At 44.0% G+C, this 20,921-nt stretch overlaps 1 protein-coding gene across 1 annotated transcript in view; it reads left to right on the plus strand.

The window, feature by feature from the left end:
- Nucleotides 1-4,091: 4,091 nt before the first annotated feature.
- Nucleotides 4,092-20,921, plus strand: part of DDX1 (DEAD-box helicase 1) — a 36,342-nt gene continuing 19,512 nt past the window's right edge. Inside the window, exons 1-14 of the mRNA XM_066386146.1 lie at nt 4,092-4,175; nt 6,950-7,001; nt 7,690-7,753; nt 8,713-8,742; nt 9,355-9,451; nt 12,098-12,145; nt 13,060-13,143; nt 13,376-13,459; nt 13,842-13,918; nt 16,249-16,321; nt 17,460-17,536; nt 17,661-17,775; nt 18,497-18,635; nt 20,096-20,156. Of these exons, the coding sequence (XP_066242243.1) occupies nt 4,160-4,175; nt 6,950-7,001; nt 7,690-7,753; nt 8,713-8,742; nt 9,355-9,451; nt 12,098-12,145; nt 13,060-13,143; nt 13,376-13,459; nt 13,842-13,918; nt 16,249-16,321; nt 17,460-17,536; nt 17,661-17,775; nt 18,497-18,635; nt 20,096-20,156 (1,017 nt within the window). The 5' untranslated portion in view covers nt 4,092-4,159. The remainder of the gene's footprint in view (nt 4,176-6,949; nt 7,002-7,689; nt 7,754-8,712; nt 8,743-9,354; nt 9,452-12,097; nt 12,146-13,059; nt 13,144-13,375; nt 13,460-13,841; nt 13,919-16,248; nt 16,322-17,459; nt 17,537-17,660; nt 17,776-18,496; nt 18,636-20,095; nt 20,157-20,921) is intronic.

Below are 20,921 nucleotides of genomic sequence, written 5' to 3' on the forward strand. Positions count from 1 at the left end.
AGGAATTTAAATGAGTGTGCTTAACTTGTTTCAATTCAAATTGCACTAGAGATGTTTTCTGAAAAACAAAGAGACAAAACAGTTTACTCACACAATTCAATAGACAACTCTGCTTTTTTAAGTTTTTCGAGATGGCAGGGAGTTGTCAGCATAGAGGGGAGGAAGAGAGGAAGCAGATGGATGGACAGCGTGAGCAGCTGGATGGAAAGAAGGAGGGTCAGAATCTGCAGGGAGAGGAGGAGATTAAAGTGCTGGTGGTGTGCCACATGGTCAGAGGAGTCAAAAAGATTTAGAGCTCTGAGGAGAGGGGAGAGGACGAGGGGTAGTGGAAGGCATAGTCAGTCTCTGAGGAGGGGGAAGGATGGGTCGAAAAAGAAAAAGAGACAGCCGAAGCCGGTGGGGTGGGGGAATGGGTCAAAGAAGAAAAAGAGACAGAGCCGCCCATCTGTAAGGCGGGAGGAGGGGTTTAAGAACACAGTGGAGAAGGGAGGGGCCCCTGGCCAGCAGGGCAGGAGAAAGAGAGAGACTGGTATTTGCAAGTGAATGAGAAACAGGATTCTGTGAAGGGCAGGGGCTTTCTAGAGGGGAGAGACTCGAGTGGAAAAGATTTGCAGAGGGACCAGAGAGGGGTCCCGAGAGAGGTGTGCCCCCGGGGGTCAGGCAGGAGGGGAAGAGAGTTGGGAGTCCGCGGAGAAGGAAAGATTAGGAGTGAAGGTTTTAGGTGAATTTCTTTGGCCAAAAATGGCCTGCGTGTAGAACAAGCAGCACAGAAATTAAGGACAGGAGCAAAGGTAGAAGGAAGCCTGCACATGCGGAATTTCTGAAGCTTTCCCAGTCTGGTGGCAAAAATTTTCTAGATCTCTCAGGATGTTGTAATCAAAGGTCCTGTTTTCAGGCCAATGGGAGTCATTGTCTAGCCAGTGATTTTCAACTTTTTTTGAGCCGCGGCACATTGTTTACATTTACAAAATCCTGGGGCACACCACCTACCAAAATGACACAAAATGACACTCTAACACAGTACATATTATACATATAGTTAATAATATAGTTTCTAAATGTATTTATACTCACACCTGACCATGTCTCATGGCACACTGGTTGAAAAACACTGGTCTAGCCTATATTGATAAGGCCAGGCTGTGTTGCAAAGGAAAATGAGTTTCTTTGGCTTGAGGTCAGAGAGACCTAATTTAGTAAGATTTTTTTAGAAGACAGCCCAATGGGGTTTGGTCAGACAGCTTTGACTCCGAAGAGCACATTGTGGAGATTAGTGATCTAGAGAGGCTGTCCCCGCCTCCAATCACAGTCTCAAAGGAGAAAGCTCTCCTGGGAATGTGGAGTCATCCTGCTTAGGGGTCATCACCATCTAAGAAGGAGCTCAAAGAGAATGTGGGGGGATTTGGCTAAGCACTTAGACTTTTGGAATGTGCTGTCCCTGGGACAGAAATATGGCAAACCCCTCAAAATGTGAGGCTGACCGGAGAAAGCCGTCCAACGATGGATTAGGGACTTATGGGTCGAATTAAAGCCAACGGGGAGAGGGAAGGGAGAAACTCCTTACCTTTCTGATCTGGCAGGGGTTCAGGACAGGGTTAGACTGCTGATCAATCAACCTACAATTACACATCCAAAGAGAATCAGGGAGTAAGACCAGGATGAGCTGCCGCTGCCCATTGCTTCTCTGGTTGTAAGTTTGGACGGCAAAGAGGGATTGTCCAGGCAGTTAGTACCCTGCCCCGGGTTTCAGCACCAAATGTTGGAATCCATGAGAGTCTGAAAAGACTAGGGTAACAGGCTTTTATTGAAAGAAAGAAAGGAACCCTGCCGGGCACTTCTCCTGGGAGAAGGGCACCGGTTACAGATTAGGGGCGAATTTTATAGCGTTTGGGAGAGCCTGAGGGGGTACTGAGTCAAAAGTTCTGGTTTGTTCCCTTTTATGGTTTTAGGATTTCAGCTTTCTGGAATGCTCCTTCTTGGGGCAGTTGATCAGCTTTCCGGAACGTTTCTGCCTCAGGGGCGATTGTCCAGTAAGTAAAGGTGAGGTCAGGCAGCCAGGTGGAACAACAAAAGGGTAGTTGGAATTTCATGTATCTATCAGTAAGGTACCTAAAAGCTGCAAAATTAATATTGATATTTTAGGAAGAAAAGTCAGGCTTTCTGTCCCATCCTTTCCTAGGGGAGGAGATGGAGAAGAATGTAGAAGCTTCTGGACTTACAAGGACAATAGGTCATTTAGTTTTAACGATAGAATAAAGGTCGTCTGAGGAACTTCTTTTCTCTTACAATAAGAGACAGAATTTACGTACCACCCTACATTGATTTAGGCTCTTTCTCACTTCCTGGAATCCTTAGAGTGACATTCCTCTAGGCCAGGGGTCAGGAACCTTTTTGGCTGAGAGAGCCATGAACGCCACATACTTTAAAATGTAATTCTGTGACAGCCATACAATGGCCCATGTACGTTAGGCATTATCCAATAAAAATTTGGCTGTCCTGGAGGACAGCTGTGATTGGCTTCGGTCACCCGCAACCATGAACATGAGCGGTAGGAAATGAATGGATTGTAATACATAAGAATGTTTTATATTTTTAACATTTTTTTAAATTAAAGATTTGCGAGCCAGATGCAGCCATCAAAAAAGCCACATTTGGCTTGCGAGTCATAGGTTCCCGACCCCTGCTCTAGGCAAAGGAGGGGAGATAGACACTAAAAGATTCGTAAATGTCTTTGATTTTTATTACCTTGAAAGTTTTAATGTTTTTGTCGATCCCCTAACAAACTTTGTAAGCTTGTTAGTAATTGTGCCATGATGTCATGCTCCCCCCCAGCCCGTATGTTGATCAAGGGTATATAACCAGCCTCTGCAATGTATTGGGCACACACGATTTGGGTCTGTAATGCCCTGTGTTAGTCATATGCGGCTGGCATATTTAATAAATCTCCGTTTTTAATAAAACCCTTCAAAATTCATCTGGACTTGGTGTCTGTTGGGCAGATAAAATGTATTATGCTCACTTTGTTAAAGATGCCGTCGCCCAGGTGATATTAATGTGTGTTGGGGTGGGCTAAAGGCAGGCAGAATCCTTGTAGCCTGGGGCTTGGTTTTGGGATTAAGCCTTTCCTACCCTTTTTGATGTGGGGTGGTACAATCCAATCATGCCTCAGAAAGTGACTTTGTATTAGAGACTTCCCTATTTTGTATATTGGATTAAGGGTTTGGATTTCTACACTATAAAATAGGGATGGAGCGGGAGTTTGTGCTCTTGGTTCCTGAGATTATCATTAGAAGAGAGAGCAGAGGAGAGCAGAGAAAGGCCACGTGGAGGAGGCCAGGAGAAGCAGCCACGATGGTGGAGTGCTGAGTGAGATGCCAGTTTGTGTAGAGTTTGTATTTGGGATAAGGAAGGAGATGGGGAACAGAGGTGAATAAGTCTGGTGAGCTAGAAACCTTTGATTCTAGAAAACTCGGATAAGTCAGTGGCTTTGTGAGCACTGAATGTGATTGGGTTTTGGAGCCCAGTGTATGTTTTTACTTGCCCGCCGGGTGCAAGCTAGAATTAAAGATGACAGCCCATCAGCTTTTGGCTCCTTTGTTTCTTTACCTACTGTCCGAATCCAATGCGAACCTGCATGGGCCGGGAGGCTGCTGTGATGGTAGCCCTGGCCGTGGCTGCTGGCTTTACAGTGTCTCTATGTAAACCCACAGAAGTGTGGTAGGAGTACTTTATAACATCTGGGCAGTGAGTTCGGTAACTTCAGTCCAGGACATTCACTCACTACAAAGCCCTGCTGATCTTTGAGAGGTTGGGGGTCTCAGGGAGCATCCATCCACCGTGACATCATCTGGTTCCTTCTATATGGAAATGTGGTCCTGAAGCCACAAAGCACGCTCCAAACAAATGGTGATTATTATGTCTAACGCTGTCCGCTCCTGACCAGGTCCCCGGAACTGGGTCCGTGCTCTGTTGTCCGGGGCTGGTCATTTTCCCCCCCTCGGAACTATTTTCCCGGGGCTGGGTCCCTGCCCGGAACTGCAAAGCTGCAGGCCGGAGGCCGGAAGCGCGCTGCCCGGGAGCAGCGTGGCAGAGCGGAGGGAGGGACGGAGGGAAAGACGGAGGGTGGGGTAGCACGCCGAGCCGCGGAGGACGGGCGAAGATGGCGGCCTTCTCCGGTGCGTCTGCGGCGCCGGGACCGGTGCGGGCGCCTCGGTTGGGCAGCCGGCTGGAAGCCTTCGGGGTGGGGGCGGACAGGTGTCCCGCAGTGCAGCAGAGAGCTGTCCGCGGCGGCGCCTGGGTCAGCGCGCTGCGGGGGTACCAGTGGCGGCCCCGGGAGACTGGGTCTGCGCGACCCGGGTCGTGGTGAGCGCCGCCTCTGCGGGCTCTGTCTGCCCTCTCCCGCCTGGCCGCCTGTACCGGGCTGCGCTGCGGGCGGACTCCGGCTGCTGAGACGCCGCGTGGCCCGTGGGTCTGCGACCCCGGCCCGTCGGACACGCCAGCGGAGCTCGGAGCCTTCTCTGTCCGCGCCCGCTGCGGGTTTGGCCGGGCCGACCCGCGCGGGGCGGGGGCAGGGCTCAGCGCGGACAAGGACTCTCCCGCCTCCGTCCAGGTGTTTTTCAGGCCCTTCCAAAAAACAAACGTCCTAGGCGGACGCCTTATTACTTGTCGTTAAACTGTCATATCAGCATTATTGTTCAACAGTATTGAAGCGAGGAGGGAAAGCGGGTTCGTTCTCTTGTGCGCTAGCCCAGCATGCGTTTTGAAAAATAGTTCTTTTACTTGCTGTAGGATACCCTCCTTTATTCCGAGCAGGTATTTAAGGTAGCTTGTTGAACCTAACTGTGGCTATGTTTATCTCTTCCTTTGTCATCATCCCTTTGTATAGCCACATTTTTAGGAAGCTGCAGTAAGCCTTATACATGCTTCAACGTGGTAAATTTACATAGTAATCAATGCATCGTGTTCGGCCTACTTTTTTTTAATGTTCTTAATCTATTCAGCTGACTTCAGATGTTATTTTTTTTTCCGCCTAGAAGGACATTAGGAATTTCAAGTTCTTAGTCACGAGATGGGATTTCTGATTGTTGTAGTTCCATCTCATAATAGGAAACAAGGGATAATCTACTCAATAGTAGCTCATCTTTTTTTCCCCAACCCTTCTTGAAAATTTTGGAGCCAAGGTACATAGAACAGTTCCAGGTTTTAAGGTTAAGAACATGAGTATTCCTATTTTTTCCATAAGTATTAAAAATGTTATATTTAAAGAAAACAGTTTAATAGCAAACATGCAGAGAAGGTGACCAGAGAGGATCAAGAAGTCGAATCTGCTCTAAGCAGTCTGGTTGCTGCTCGCAATAAAACAGTTTCACAAGCAGCTTCAACTTGCATTGTGCGGTACATTGAAGACCATCACTCTCTTTGTTTAAGCACTTTGCTTTTTAGGGGAGAGAATCAGCCAAACTCTAATGAGGACAATTCTTAGAAACAAACTCTAATGAGGACAATTCTTGCATATATGATTTTTATTTTTAAATTCAGTGAGAGAAGGGGAGGTAGAGAGACAGACTCCTGCATGTCCCCTCCCACACCTACCAGGATCCACCCAGCAAAGCCCAATCAGGGGCAGTGCTGTGCTCATCTGGGGTGTTGCTCCATTGCTCATCAACCAAGCTCTTAGTGCCTGAGGCGGACGGAGGCCATGGAGCCATTCTCAGTGCCCAGGCCAACTTGCTCCAATATAGCCATGGCTGCAGGAGGACAAGAGAGAGAGAGAGAGAAGGAGAAGCGAGAAGGCGAGGGGTAAAGCAGATGGATGCTTCTGTGTGCCCTGACTGGCAACCAAACCCGGACATGTACATGCCGGGCAGATGCTCTACCTCTGAGGCATCCGGCCAGGGCCCATATATGATTTTATTTAAAAAAAAAATTTTTTTTTGATAAACGACTTAAAATCTTGATTAGTTTTTGATCTGTGCATTTTCCTGGGGAGATTTAGAATCAAGAGAGCCTTTTTTTTTTTTTTTTTTTTAAAGATTTTTATGCTTTTCCATGTCATCTATATTTATGTTTACTATATAAACTTTTAGTGCATATTGTATTAATTGATAGTATTGCAGATTTGTTTTATGTCTTTACAATACAAAAGAAATACATAATTTCTGAATTGGTTATTTTGAGGGCTTGGGACTATTTGAGTATTGTTAATTTATAATAGGGATATATATTTTTGTAATAATAATTAAAGCTGCTTTTTTTTATAAATGCAGACCTAAAATAAAAATCACTTCTTATTTGGGAAGGAGGTGTAAGTAATCCAACTAAGTACCCCCTACTGTTCATTTGAGAAATGATACATGAGAAAATCTAATCAGAAATAATCCAGTCTATTTAGTGACGACTGGCTTTGAAGTAAAATTATTTAACTGTTCTTTCTGTGACATTTCCAGTTGCTCAAGTTTTTGCCACCAGACCCTCCCTTTTCAGTTAGCTAGAGTTTTAATTATGGCTGCCAATAGATGTGGCTCTCAAGGGATACTCATGTGGTCCTTGAATTGCAAAGGCACATGAATCCTAGATTATCTCTAGATAAAACAACCAAGACGCTGGTCTAGAACTCTAATCTAGTAGGTTTTTCATTAGTCATAGGAACGCTGGTGGTTACTCTGTATTAGTGACAACTATGTACCAGATGCCTTACCTGTTATCTGTAGTCTTCCTGTGTCCCTACAGCGTAGGTGTATCAGCCCCATTTTGTATGAGAAAACAGACTGGCTTGCCCAAGGTCACATTGGTAGTGAGAGCTTGGAATTGAACTCGTCTTTCTCCAAAACTTACATTCTTGCAACAGTGCCACGCTCAGGAGGCGCTGTGGAACTGAACTCTGCTTCAAAGCCTTTTCTCTGTTCTAGGAACAATCTTATTTAAGTTTAAAATTAAATTTTATTTTCAGAGATGGGTGTTATGCCTGAAATTGCACAGGCCGTGGAAGAAATGGACTGGCTGTAAGTACACACAGCATAAATGTGTCTGCAGCTGCAACAGTGCTTTGTAATTTAAACCATTGTTGGGGATGTTATCAGATCTCTTGGGGTATAGTTGGGGAAGGGAAATTCAGTTTTCTTATGATTCCCTAACAGCAAACATTTCCTTTTTTTATTTTATTTTATTTTTTTGTATTTTTCTGAAGTTGGAAACGGGGGAGGCAGTCAGACTCCCGCATGTGCCTGACCGGGATCCACCCGGTGTGCCCACCAGGGGGTGATGCTCTGCCCATCTTGGGGTGTCGCTGTGCTGCAATCAGAGCCATTCTAGCGCCTGAGGCACAGGCCAGAGCCATCCTCAGTGCCTGGGCCAACTTTGCTCCAATGGAGCCTGGGCTGCAGGAGGGGAAGAGAGAGACAGAGAGGAAGGAGAGGGGGAGGGGTGGAAAAGGAGATGGGCGCTTCTGTTGTGTGCCCTGGTCGGGAATCGAACCCGGGACTCTTGCACGCCAGGCCGATGCTCTACCAGTGAGCCAACCGGCCAGGGCCACATTTCCTTTTTAAACTTAGATATGTTTCTATCTGGAAAAGATTGGTAGTATTCACCAAATTAAATTTTCTTTTCGGTTTATAGTTTAACATGCCCTAGTAAGCTCGGGTGATTTTTTTTTTTAACTAACTAAAATTTTTCAAAATATGATTCTTTTAGTCTCCCAACTGATATCCAGGCAGAATCCATCCCGTTGATCCTCGGAGGCGGTGATGTACTTATGGTATGTTTAAGTATGGTGAAGTGGTTGGGACCTGGGGACACAATTCTGGCGCTGTTTGTGAAACACTATAAGATCTCTATAGGTTTAACAGTGATATTTTCACCAAATTAATTTTATTTGTTTACATACATTTAGGATACATAAATTGTATTCAATATATTAGATAGAAGTTGTGGAGAAAACAAAGGTGAATAAGGTGCAGTTTTTGCCCTTGAAGCTTAAACTCACTAGCACAGGTAATTGTGATCAAGACAGAACATGGCACCTGGCTAAGGGGTGCAAAGTACTACAGGACTCAAATGGGGGCCTGTTTTCCTTCTGGATGAGGGGGTCATAAGGGACTCTTCTCGGAGGAAGTAGATTTTGGACAAAGGAGGATGTAAGCGGAGTGATCTCCGGTGAAGAGTGCATCGTCAAGAACAGTGAAGAGAATGCAGATGTGATCCCAGGGTCGTTCAGTTACCTGGAAGCATAAAATGTGTGTCTAGTGGGCTGGAACTTGAGATAAGACGATAAATATATAGTGGCTCAGAATATGTGGGCTCTCAAATGTCACATAAAGGAATTGGGTATTTGTTGGCAATGGGGGATCATTGAAAATTTAAGTCGGGATATGTTACATGGTTAGAATGGTATTTTTTATGAAGACTTATTTGGTAGCAGCTTGTATCATTTTGATTGGTACTGCCAGGACACTTGTAATCTGGATTAGAATGATGAGGCCTTAGAGTTGAATGGTAGTGATGGGGAAAGAAAGAGAAGAACAAATACTTGAGGGGAAGGGAGGGAAGGTAAGACTGGCAGCAGTCATGGCGGACTCGGGAGCCCTGAGTGATCTGGAGGCACCGGGAGGTAAAGGTAGCTAGTCAAGTGTTAAACATTTCTGCACGCTGCTGTCAGTTAACTTGACTTCTTTGACAAGTTAAATTGTAAAATCAACTTCGTTTTTTTCCATTTAGGCTGCCGAAACAGGAAGTGGAAAAACTGGTGTAAGTAATAAACTTAGATCGACATACTTTGTAAGAGTTGATTTTTTTAAAGCAACGTCAAACAGTAGTTTTGACTTTGAAATATTTAATAAAACAACCTTCTCTAGAATGTGATGAATGATTGCTTGCCATGGAAAGTGATATTTTTATTGCCAGCTCATGCTGAAATAACTTCTATAAGAGCATGGCTTTAGGAATCTAGTTTTAAATTGCTATTGGAGCAGTAGTTACATTATCTGTAGTATTGATATTTACTTGGGAGTTTTACTGCAATGGCTCTAGTAATAAAGAGGTGGCAGATGGAGGTCAATCGCACGCTGGCCTAGCCTGGAGAAACCGTTTGTCGGAGAGATGGTGTTTTTCCTCTGTAGTTTAGGGTCATTCTGCAGGCTCCTAACCTTTATATTTTGGGGCTGTCCATTGGTTCCTGTTATCTCCATTCTGTCAGCTGTCTTGTGAGTCTTACTGGGTTTGGGCAAATGAAATTGGAATGGCAGTCTGAAACCTGTGTAATTATCCAATGCGTGTGTATAACTTTTGTAATAATAATTGATTTTTAAATTGGCATTAATATCTGAATGCTAATATGGAGAACTATTGCTTCTCTGATAGGCTTTCAGTATTCCAGTCATCCAGATAGTCTATGAAACTCTGAAAGACCAACAGGAAGGCAAGAAAGGGAAAACAACCATTAAAACTGGTGCTTCAGGTAATTATAGCGTATTAGTATTTTCTTTGGTATGAATTAATAATTCTCATCCCGGGCATGTATAGACATGTGCAGGTGTGTGTGTTTATTGTCAGTGTCCCAGGGTTGGGGGGGTTGGTGTGGTATTTGGTGCACTGGAAACAGGGGTGCTGCATGTCAGTTAGAGTGTAGAGAGTGAAAATTGTCCCTCCTAAGTACTAGTAGTGTTCTTTTTGAGAAAACTGTGGAGTTGGGAAATTATATTTATTTTAATGTTTTTATTAATTTGATTTTTTTGACACATAATATTAAATTGGTGCAATGTTTTACAAAGGTATTATGGAAGGATTTTATAAACAGGTTTTTTTTTTGTTTTTTGTTTTGGTATTTTCTCTGAAGTGAGAAGTGGGAAGGCAGAGAGAGACAGATACCCGCGTGCGCCCAGCTGGATGCTTGGGGGCAATGCTCAGAGCGGGAAGATGAAGAGGCAGATGGGCACTTCTCCTATGTGCCCTGGCCGGGAAACGAACCTGGGACTTCCACACTCCGGGCTGATGCTCTACCACTGAGCCAAATGGCCAGGGCCATATAAACAATTGATAGAGTAAAAACTAGTAGTAGTGGGAAGTATGCCTCTCACAAGGAAGAGAGGCATGCCTTTCCTTTAAGATAAGAAAGAAGGAGCCCGGGAAGTTAAAATATGAAGTGTAAACATTAAAGTCAGTTTCTTTTCTTTAGTCCTATCTGCATGGAGATTGGTCCATTACTACTGTTCTGGGCCCTGTCTATGTCATGAACAGTCTTACATCAGTTTCATCATCTTTAAATTAGGTTACTTTTGTTAAGTAGGTTCTGAATTCCATTCTATCTTGAATAATCTATGGTTTTGTTATATTTTAACAGTTTATTTCATAATTTGACACTTTGGTTTCGTAGTACAAAGTGGGAGTGTGACAAATTTGTAAGTTTAGGTGGAGTGAATTTGGCATGCCAACATTTTCTTCTAAGTAGTTGGAAAGTAACAATGTGGTATACTTGGTATAATGAACTCATTTGTAAGTGAATTGTGATATAGATAACGGATATGAACTATTTAGACTATTGGCCTCTTCAAAAGTTCAGCACTTGTAACACTTCTCAACCATCATTTGTTATAGATAGTTATAAAAGAAAATACTTCCAGAAGATAACCAGAATAGTAATAGTTCCAAAAGCCATGCCCTATGAGGGATAAAGAAGCTAGATATTTAAACATGAAAACACAAGTAAAAGATATAATTGTTAAATTCTTGAAAGGATCTGAAGAGAAAATAATTGTCCTTATAAAGTAGGTCCAGGACGAATTAGAAATATCTAGCTCAGTTGATTTCAATCTGTTTACATTTGGTGGCCGGTGAAAATAGGAGAATTATTTCGGTGACCGCCAGGGCAGAAATCACCCTGAGCATAGTGAATTCCACTAAGATCATTGGGTCTGTAATCTTCATACAACATCAGGGTGGTTAACTCTTCGCTGACCGGCATGAAATTTCCGGCGGATTAGTCTGCAGACTGGTGGTTCAAAAACACTGCTCTAGATGAATGTTTCTGTTAACTTCTGAATAGCTAGATTGAGCCAGCAATGGAAGAGAGACCTCAGGAGATGGTTACTTCTCCATTAAAGTATTTAAGCAGGTGATAGATATCATTTGACCAGAAATCAAGGGAAGTTGGGCTTGGAAATGTAAATTTCTCTGTAGGTGTAATGACCCTTTGATTATCTGTATCCTTTTAAGGAAAGGAAAATGCTGATCCCATTAAAATAAGCCAGAAACATTTTGTGACTTTCTGATTATGGTATTGAATTACTTAAGATGAAGGACTTTTTAAAAAATAATGATAAAATGATACTTAATAGATGTTAAAATGTTGGTCAGTTATTTTTGTTATGATTGAAGTCAACTTATTACCAAAATTTTGTCAGTGCCCTCAGCGTTATGACGGATCAGTGCTGTCTAATGCAGAGTACACTGAAGTAGTGAGGAGCAGAGGTTTTATCCCCAGGTAGGCCAGTGGCTATTATCTTGGACATGTTTCCATTTCCAGTTCGTGTTGCCGCTAATAAAAACAGCAATACATTGGCCCTGGCCGGTTGGCTTAGTGGTAGAGCGTCGGCCTGGTGTGCGAGGGTCCCGGGTTCGATTCCCGGCCAGGGCACACAGAAGAGGCGCCCATCTGCCTCTCCACCCCTCCTCCTCTCCTTCCTCTCTGTCTCTCTCTTCCCCTCCCGCAGCCGAGGCTCCATTGGAGCAAAGATGGCCCGGGCACTGGGGATGGCTCCTTGGCCTCTGCCCCAGGCGCTAGAGTGGCTCTGGTCGCAGCAGAGCGACGCCCCCTGGTGGGCAGAGCGTCGCCCCCTGGTGGGCGTGCCGGGTGGATCCTGGTCGGGCGCATGCGGGAGTCTGTCTGACTGTCTCTCCCCGTTTCCAGCTTCAGGAAAATACAAAAAACAAAACAAAACAAAAACAAAACAAAAAAACCCCAGCAATACATTATTTGTACATTTTAAATAAGGTGTGAAATTGAATCTAGAGGAATTAAGCTATCATATAACATATGCTTTATTTTTGATAATGTGCTTTTATTTTCACTGTTTGACGGTAACTGTTCTTATTTTAATTCATTTAGTGCTCAACAAATGGCAGATGAACCCCTATGACAGAGGAGCTGCTTTTGGTGAGTGATCAGGGGTTGTGGGCTTGACCCACGGTCAGGGCAGGTATGAGAAGCAATGAATGAGTACACAACTAAATGGAACGAGCTGATGCTTTTCTCTTTCTCCCTTCCTTCTGTCCCCCACTTCCCTCCCTCACTCCCTCCCTCCTTCCTTCTCTCTCCCTTTCCTTCTGTCTCTCTCAAATCAGAGGAGGAAAAAGTTTGTTCTATGTTTATGTGCTGAATATGCATTGCGAGCCGGTAGCAGGACAGGAGTTTCTGTTTCTTCTCAGCGCAGAAAAAGTCAGTTAACTTAAGGCCATTAAGCACCAGTAAGCACTGTGGCTGATCATGATGTGTGACATGGAACTTCACCTTGTAGAGTTCCAACAGAAACAGATAACAACTGTAGGTCTATTGATCTGTGCTTTTTCCTGTCCCCCTTACGGTTCCGGATCAGGGTATTGGGGACCAGTACCGACACAGTCCCTTTTCTCCTTTTAGTACAGTAGTCACTGAAGCGTAAATCAGAGCAGCAATTTTTATGGGTGTGCATGCTGTGTCATCCTTGGGTATCCATTTAAAGAGCTTTTAGAGACTTGTCTGAACACATCTATGTTAGTGATGCAGCTTTTCTTAGTACAAGTCATATCTAGATGCTGTTTTGATTCCTTTTTGGGTTTGTTGCAGTAAATTCTTGTCCTTTTGAACAGACGACTGTAGAAACTAGTCCCCAGCATGGCTCAGGTCCCCGGGGGAGGAGAGGGCAGTTACTCACGGGGAAGGTTTGGGGTCACTCAGGGATCCGCACATCTCGTTCTCTGGAACACTGCTACAAGAGAAGGAATGACCTAACTAGCGAGACTGCATTTTTCAGAATGCCTGATTTATATAATCTGTACTGACATGCTTTCCTGTGTTTTTCTTCAATACAGCAATTGGATCAGATGGTCTTTGTTGTCAGAGCAGAGAAGTAAAGGAATGGCACGGATGTAGAGCTACTAAAGGGCTAACAAAAGGTATTAAACAGCATTTGTGCCTGTGTCAACTTTTGTGATACTATACTAATAAATGAACTTCCTTAATATAGCTCTATGTCAAGGATCTGAAAAGATTTTTAATGTTACAAAAAGACCTATAATTCTTCATTTGGGTCATACAGATCATAATTCAGAAAGAATGGGAAAGGGCTCATGATAAATGCATGGTATGTGTAATTAACAGAGATCTTAAAGCATTTTTCCCTTGTAGGGAAACACTACTATGAAGTGTCCTGTCATGACCAGGGATTATGCAGAGTTGGGTGGTCCTCCATGCAGGCTTCCTTAGATCTCGGTAAGTGTTTCTAAAGTAAACTGAATTTATTAATTTATATTTGTGGATTGTTAACTTTTAATTACAATGGGGAGCAAAATGATAAACTTGACCATACAAAGTACTGTATGTATTTAGAGACATGGAATTATTATTTATCTGTACTTCAGCCCATTCCAAAAAAGATTTGAAGTACCAAAACTAGATCTATTGTAACATATAAAGTCAGGAGGAATAGGTTAAGAAAACGAGTGAACTCAGAGTCAAGTTAGTGCACATGAATACATACTGCACAATACTGTGCAGATGGTTTAAGCTTTTTTAAATGTGTAGGCTTCATTTACAGGGCTTTTAATCTTATATTTAGTCTCACCACGTAAGTAAAATCCCTTTTTAAATCTAGGTACTGACAAGTTTGGATTTGGCTTTGGTGGAACAGGAAAGAAATCCCATAATAAACAATTTGATAATTATGGAGAGGTAAGTTGTTTTCTTTTCTTTTCTTCCTTTGCATTTTTCTGAAGCTGGAAACGGGGAGAGACAGTCAGACAGACTCCCGCATGCGCCCGACTGGGATCCACCCGGCACGCCCACCAGGGGTGACGCTCTGCCCACCAGGGGGTGATGCTCTGCCCCTCTGGGGGTCGCTCTGCCGCTACCAGAGCCACTCTAGCGCCTGGGGCAGAGGCCAAGGAGCCATCCCCAGCGCCCAGGCCATCTTTGCTCCAATGGAGCCTCGGCTGCGGGAGGGGAAGAGAGAGACAGAGAGGAAGGAGGGAGGGGGGTGGAGAAGCAAATGGGCGCTTCTCCTATGTGCCCTGGCCGGGAATCGAACCCGGGTCCCCCGCACGCCAGGCCGACGCTCTACCGCGCTCTACCGCTGAGCCAACCGGCCAGGGCCTGTTTTATTTTCTTAACCATAGCATTAGTAAGTTTTCTTATGTACTTATGTGGTCACTCATAATATGACTGAGGGTATAGAAATGATTCTCAATTCAGGTGGTTTATCTGAATATAGGAGTGGGCAAAAGTAGGTTAATAATAAGTAATACAATAAATAATAGTGATATTGGTTCTGGTGCTGGTTGAAGTGGGATTCATGCACAGTGTCATATACAAGGCATTTTATTGGACTCACACCTGGAGCAGCTTAGGCTGCTGCAGTAAGATTTATTTGGGGTTGAATAGAAGGTTGCTCGCAGGTACTCAGTGTCTCATGTCTGTCTGTCCTGCCAAGGAAAAAGTCGAGTCTCGTCTTCGTTAAGCCCAGTATAAAGACCAAACTTCAGATGCTCTGCGCCATGGTGTAGCCTACATTAAAGTTCAGCCCAGTCCAGGCGCTGCTCAGAGCCTGCACTTGAGAGACCACACAGCTGCCAGCCCACACATGTGGCTGTACTTGGAGACCCCACAGGACCGAGCAGGGCGAGCTTGTTTCCACGCAGGAAGAAAGAGAGCTTTGCTAAGCCTGTTTGTATTTTCAGGCTGGGAAGGACTAGCTTCCCTTTAAGCTTACCCCATCCATATCTGCCCACATTAACAATGGTGCGAGAATAGACTGGTTTGTGTGCTCACCCCTGTAAACCTACTTTTGCCCACCCCTCTATTTTCCACAGGTAGTTCAGATTTGGACTTCAATAAGGAATGCTATAAAATTTATTGAGCTCCAAATTATATTACTTTATCCTCTGTTTTACCTCATTTTGATTTTGGTTTTGATTTACATGTTACTGTCATTTCTTATTTTTAAAATTTTTTCATGGCTGACCAGTGGTGACGCAGTGGATTAAGTGTTGACCTGGAATCCTCTGGTCACCGGTTCGAAACCCCAGGATTGCCTGGTCAAGGCACATATGGGAGTTGATGCTTCTTCTCCCACCTTCTCTTTCTCTCTCTCCTCTCTCTCTAAAAATGAATTAATCTAAGTTTGCTTAAAGGCTTTAATCACTGTAAAAAAAAATAGAAGACTGGATAAAGAAGATGTGGCACATATAGACCATGGTATACTATTCAGCCATAAGAAATGATGACATCGGATCATTTACAACAAAATGGTAGAATCTTGATAACATTATACGGAGTGAAATAAGTAAATCAGAAAAAAACAAGAACTGCAGGATTCCATACATTGGTGGGACATAAAAACGAGACTAAGAGACATGGACAGGAATGTGGTGGTTATGGGGGTGGGGGGGGAGGAGGATGGGGGGGAGGGGCACAAAGAAAACTAGATAGAAGGTGACAGAGGACAATCTGACTTTGGGTGATGGGTATGCAACAGAATTGAATGACAAGATAACCTGGACATGTTTTCTTTGAATATATGTACCCTGATTTATTGATGTCACCCTATTAAAATAAAAATTTATTTATTAAAAAAAAATGAATAAATCTAAAAAAAATTTCCATTGATATGAGAGAGAGAAGCATCAACTAATTGTTCAACTTAGTTGTTCCATTGAGTTGTACACTCACTGATTGATTGTTCCTGGTACCTGTCCTGACCAGCAGTTGAACCGTGATCTTTGGTGGGCTGGGTTGATGCTTTATCCACTGAACCAGGGGTCTTATTTTTAATCCTGGGATTCTAAATATACTTGTTCTGGTGAGTCCAAAGTGTTGATTTTGAAAAGCCTGTCTGTCAGAATCTTCTATCCTGTATAAAGTACTGTAATAGGCATTTTAAACAACTACATTAGAACTTCAAGGAATTATTTTGGAGCCCTACTTTTAATGCAGGTGCATTTGAAGTTTTAGTTTTATCTGTGGGTTTGCTTTCTACTAACAGCAGGGACTTTCTGGTTTCCTAGGAGTTCACCATGCACGATACCATCGGATGTTACCTAGATATAGACAAAGGGCACGTCAAATTCTCCAAAAACGGTAAGCTCTCTGATTGTTGTGTTAGGGAAGGCATATTTGTGACTTTTACTCCCTCAGCTCCTTCTCCAGTCCTCTCCCGCGACCTCTGCCTCTTTGAACAAGCACTACTGAGCAGCTGCTACGTGCTGAGCACCAGCGCAGAGGGAAGGAGACGAGTGTGTGTGCTCTGTGGGGCTTTCCTGCTGGTGGACAGACCGACATGCTCTGGCCTTTTGGGGGTGGGGGGTGGGGCAAGTGCACTGGAGAAGCATGCACAGCAGGGGAAGGGAGGGGAGGGGAGGAGGGCCAGGGCCAGCTGGGGCGCTGATGTACCTGGATGGTCCAAGACAGCGTCTGCTGAGGGAGGCCTCTCGGGTGGAGGGGAGAGTCAGTGCAGAGGTCCTGCGGGCCGAGTGTGCCTGAGGTACGTGAGTAATGGAGGGGCCGCTGGGGCAGGGCACACTGAGTGCGTGCGGGAGGTGGGAGATGCGACGTCACGTGGGCTGCTGGTTCGGGGCACGCTGAGGGCGGGAGGGTGGGACGTTTCATCATGGGGCCACCCGGTTGGGGCACACTGAGGGCGGGAGGTGGGAGATGCGACATTACGTGAGCTGCTGGGTCGGGGCACACTGAGGACGGGAGGGTGGGACGTGGCGTCATGGGGGCTGCTTGGTTGGACCACACCGAGGGTGGGAGTGGGGAGATGTGACATCATGAAGTGGTGAGGCCGGACTATCCAGGGCCTTATTGCTCATGATACAGTTTTTCTTTTGAGTGTGGTTGGAAGCCTTGTGGGTTTTGAATCGAGATTTGAGTCGAGAATTTGCATCATCTGTTTCTAATTAACAGTGTCATTCTAGGTGCTACATTGACCAGAGACTGGTCAGTGGGTGGGTCAGGGATGGCAGTAGGCAGGGAGCCAGTGGGGTGATCTGAGTTCTATTTGGGACATACTAAGTTTCAGACTCTTATTATCTAAATGCTGAAATCAGGTAAGTAGTTTAGTGTGCAGTTTCAGAAGTGAGTGAAAAGAGAAGAGGTTGGCACAGCTGGCTGATGGTAGTGTGAGGGAAATCATGGGTGCGGGAGGGTTGGTAGAGTGATGGTGTGAGCACGTGAACGTTTCAGTTAATCTCACCTTTTTTTTTTCTTTTTAAAGGAAAGGACCTTGGTTTGGCATTTGAAATACCACCACATATGAAGAACCAGGCCCTCTTTCCTGCCTGTGTTTTGAAGGTAAGTAAGAACCCATTTAGAAAGATTTTGCTGTGATCATTAGCTACTTTGATCTGCATTATTGTGTATTGGCTAGTTTGCTATTAGAGTAAGATTTTTCATTTTCTCCTTTATTTCATACTAGAATGCTGAACTAAAATTTAACTTTGGTGAAGAAGAATTTAAATTTCCACCAAAAGATGGTTTTGTGGCTGTTTCCAAGGCACCAGACAGCTACGTTGTCAAATCCCAGCACACAGGTGAGGATTTCAAGGGTGGGAACAGGTGAAGACTCCAGTGGGTACGGCTTCTCTTTGTGAGCTAGTTACATATACCCCCTTGCTGGTTCAGGCACACGTCTTCATTTAACACATCAGGAAAGCCTAACTTTAGAACGCAATTCATAAACTCTTCAAGTATTTGGTTTCAGTTTAGGGATATGGGGCATTTTGACGATGATGATGATATGATGATATTTGGTATTTATGCATGTTAAGTGCACCGGCACTGTTCAGTGCTGACAGAGATTGTTAATCTTCACTGACTGCCACCCTGGAAGGTAGAAAGCCTCGTTTCACAGACAGAGAGGTTGGGGACGAGGGCCTTCAAATAACACGCCCGAGGTCACAGGACAGGTAAGTGGGAGAACCGAGTTCATGCCCAAGCTGCCTCACTCTGGAGCTCAGGCCGTCGCCCACGTCCTGCCCAACCTGTCTCAGTTATTTGAAGTCAGTGCATTTCATAACTTAGTTTACTTTGTCACAGAACAGATAAACCAATTGCATTATTGCAAGTAGATTTTAAAAAAACTTAGTTTATTTGAAGACTCTGAGTTGTACTGTGCTTTGTTTGATTATCTCCTATGCTTTTTGACAATTGTTATTTTAAATTTTGATATTGGAATACTTGCATGCATATTCTACAAATACAAGTACTCTGAGGTGTGACTTGAATGCGTCCTAACTTTTTAATCCCTCAAAGGCAGTGCCCAGGTGGCGCAGACAAAGTTTCTCCCCAACGCGCCCAAAGCTCTCATCGTCGAACCGTCCCGGGAGTTAGCTGAACAAACTTTGAATAACGTCAAGCAGTTTAAGAAATACGTTGATAACCCTAAATTAAGGTAATGCTTCCGTTTTGTGCTCACTGTCTTTAGGTTTGAGGTATTTGTGAAGAAGAGTAAGGTAGGAAAAAAATGAGGTAGAAATTCAGTGTTTAAACACACACATATAAGTGTGTGAGTTTATTTAACTTTGACATAAGTAGCAGTTAGTTCTATAAAACTGCTTAAGTGATGAGTTGGATTTAAAGGTAAATTATGTTTTTACTGACTTACATGAAGGGTCATGGTTTGCAAGACAGCATCACAGTAAAAATTAGTTTTTTTAAGGGAGCTTTTCATTCAGTATTAGATTTATTGCTTCGTTTGCATAGAAAATAGTAACATTCTCTTTCCAGCGTATTGGAAAACAACTCAGTGAGGTTGATTCTAGCCTGCCTCACAGCAGTGACCTCCTGTTTGGGGGCTCAGAGTGGTCATTGTCAAGGTGGAGGGCTCCTTCTACCGTAGTGATGAGGTCTTGTGGAACTGCTTGCTCAGCAGGGTCCCTTGTGCAGTATCTTATATGGTTTTGATTTGCATTTCTGTGTAGCTAATGATATTGGACATGTTTTCCTGTGCTCGTTAGCCATTTGTAATTTCTGTTTCAATTCCCTGCCCATTTTTCAATGGTGTTGTCTTTTTATTGTTGAGTTTTAAGAGTTCTTTATACACACACACTATGTGTTAGCTATATACATCATTTGCAAATATTTTCTCCCTTTCTGTGGGCTATTTTAATTCTCTTGAGAATGTCCTTTGAAATATAGAAGTTTTTAATTTTGATGAAATCCAATTTACCTATTTTTTTCCTTAATTGCTCATCTTTTTGGTTTGTATATAATGTCATGAAAATTTTCTCCTCTGTTTTATTCTAAGAGTTATATAGTTTTAGGCCTTACATTTAGATTTGTGGCTCGTTTTGAGTTAATTTTTGTGTATTTTCAGATTATACGTGCACATCCATTCATCCTAGCGCCAGTTGTTGAAAAGACTACTCTTAAGATTCCCCCTTGAATAATCTTGACATAAGGCAGCTTCTTTTAACCTTACCATTGTTTTTGAAGTATTTTGAATGAGAAAAATTTAAACCACTCAAGGACAGCCTATGAAAAAGGCCTCCTTTCACTCTGTCCTCCAGCTGTTGTCATTCTACCTGGAGACAACTTTTAAAAATTGATAGTTCTGAATTTTTTCAGAGCTGTTCTCTATACAGACAGCCATCTAGGTCAGGAAAGGTGGGTTGAAGTGGAGCTGGGGGCCCCTGGAGGCTGTGTGCTAGGCTTCCTCTCCGCTCACCACTGCCCTGAGCATCTTACCTGGCCCCTGCTGTGAATGGTGGTTCCATCCATTGAATTCCGACTGCCCGCGGGGTTCTTCCTCAGTCACTTACTCAGCTTTCATTTTCACCCAAAAGGAATGGATGCAAGCCCTGCAGAAAAGCGTGCTTTAATCTCTCCTCTGCTGTCTGCTCTGTGTTTCAGGGAGCTTCTGATCATCGGAGGCGTAGCAGCCCGGGACCAGCTCTCTGTTTTAGACAATGGGGTGAGTTGCACCTTTAATTTTTGAAAAGTAACTTAATGGGTGGCCGTTTGGCAATACAGTGGTGTTATGCTTCAAGAAAACTCAGAAGAGGCTGATGTAGAACAAGGTCAGAAAAGTGTTTGTTCAAAGTTCCTCTCGCAGCTCTGCCCTTTCTTTCCCCTCACATGCAGAGCGGTGGTCCCTTCCCAGCCCCTGCGGTCTGCCTTTGAGCACCTGAGGATTTCCTTCTCACTTTCTTGAATTAAGTCTCGTTTCTTGGGGAGGGAGGGGATAACTGAAACTACAAGAAGAAGAAATTGGACTTAAGCACAGAAATGGAGAGTGGATTGTTGAGCAGCAGTTTGGGGGGACCTTTGAGATGGGGGGAAGATGACAGGACGTGGTTCCCGTAGCAGGAGGTGAGTTCGGATCTGCGCAAGGCCACGTCTTAAAGGCTGTGCTTAGCTGTGCGTTGGTAAAGGACAGAACTCAGACTGTGATCCTTATCAATGGGGGAGACGCTTGAGAAATCTTAATTGTGCTCATCAGTTCTGTGAAGCTAAATACGGGCAGGACCTTATAAAATACCATACATATGAAATAACTTCTTCCTTACAGATTTCTCTTCCATTTCCTTCTCTAAATTTTTTATCATTTAGTCCAGGGGTCTCAAACTGCCGCATGCGGCCCGCATTGTGCTTGTTGTACTGATATTTTTTTGTTTTCAACTGCAGTGAGAAAAGTGTTGCGTAACAGTTGCCTTTTGTAGACCTAGTGCGGCCCGCT

Source organism: Saccopteryx leptura, chromosome 5 (assembly GCF_036850995.1).
Source record: "Saccopteryx leptura isolate mSacLep1 chromosome 5, mSacLep1_pri_phased_curated, whole genome shotgun sequence".
Taxonomy (NCBI): domain Eukaryota; kingdom Metazoa; phylum Chordata; class Mammalia; order Chiroptera; family Emballonuridae; genus Saccopteryx; species Saccopteryx leptura.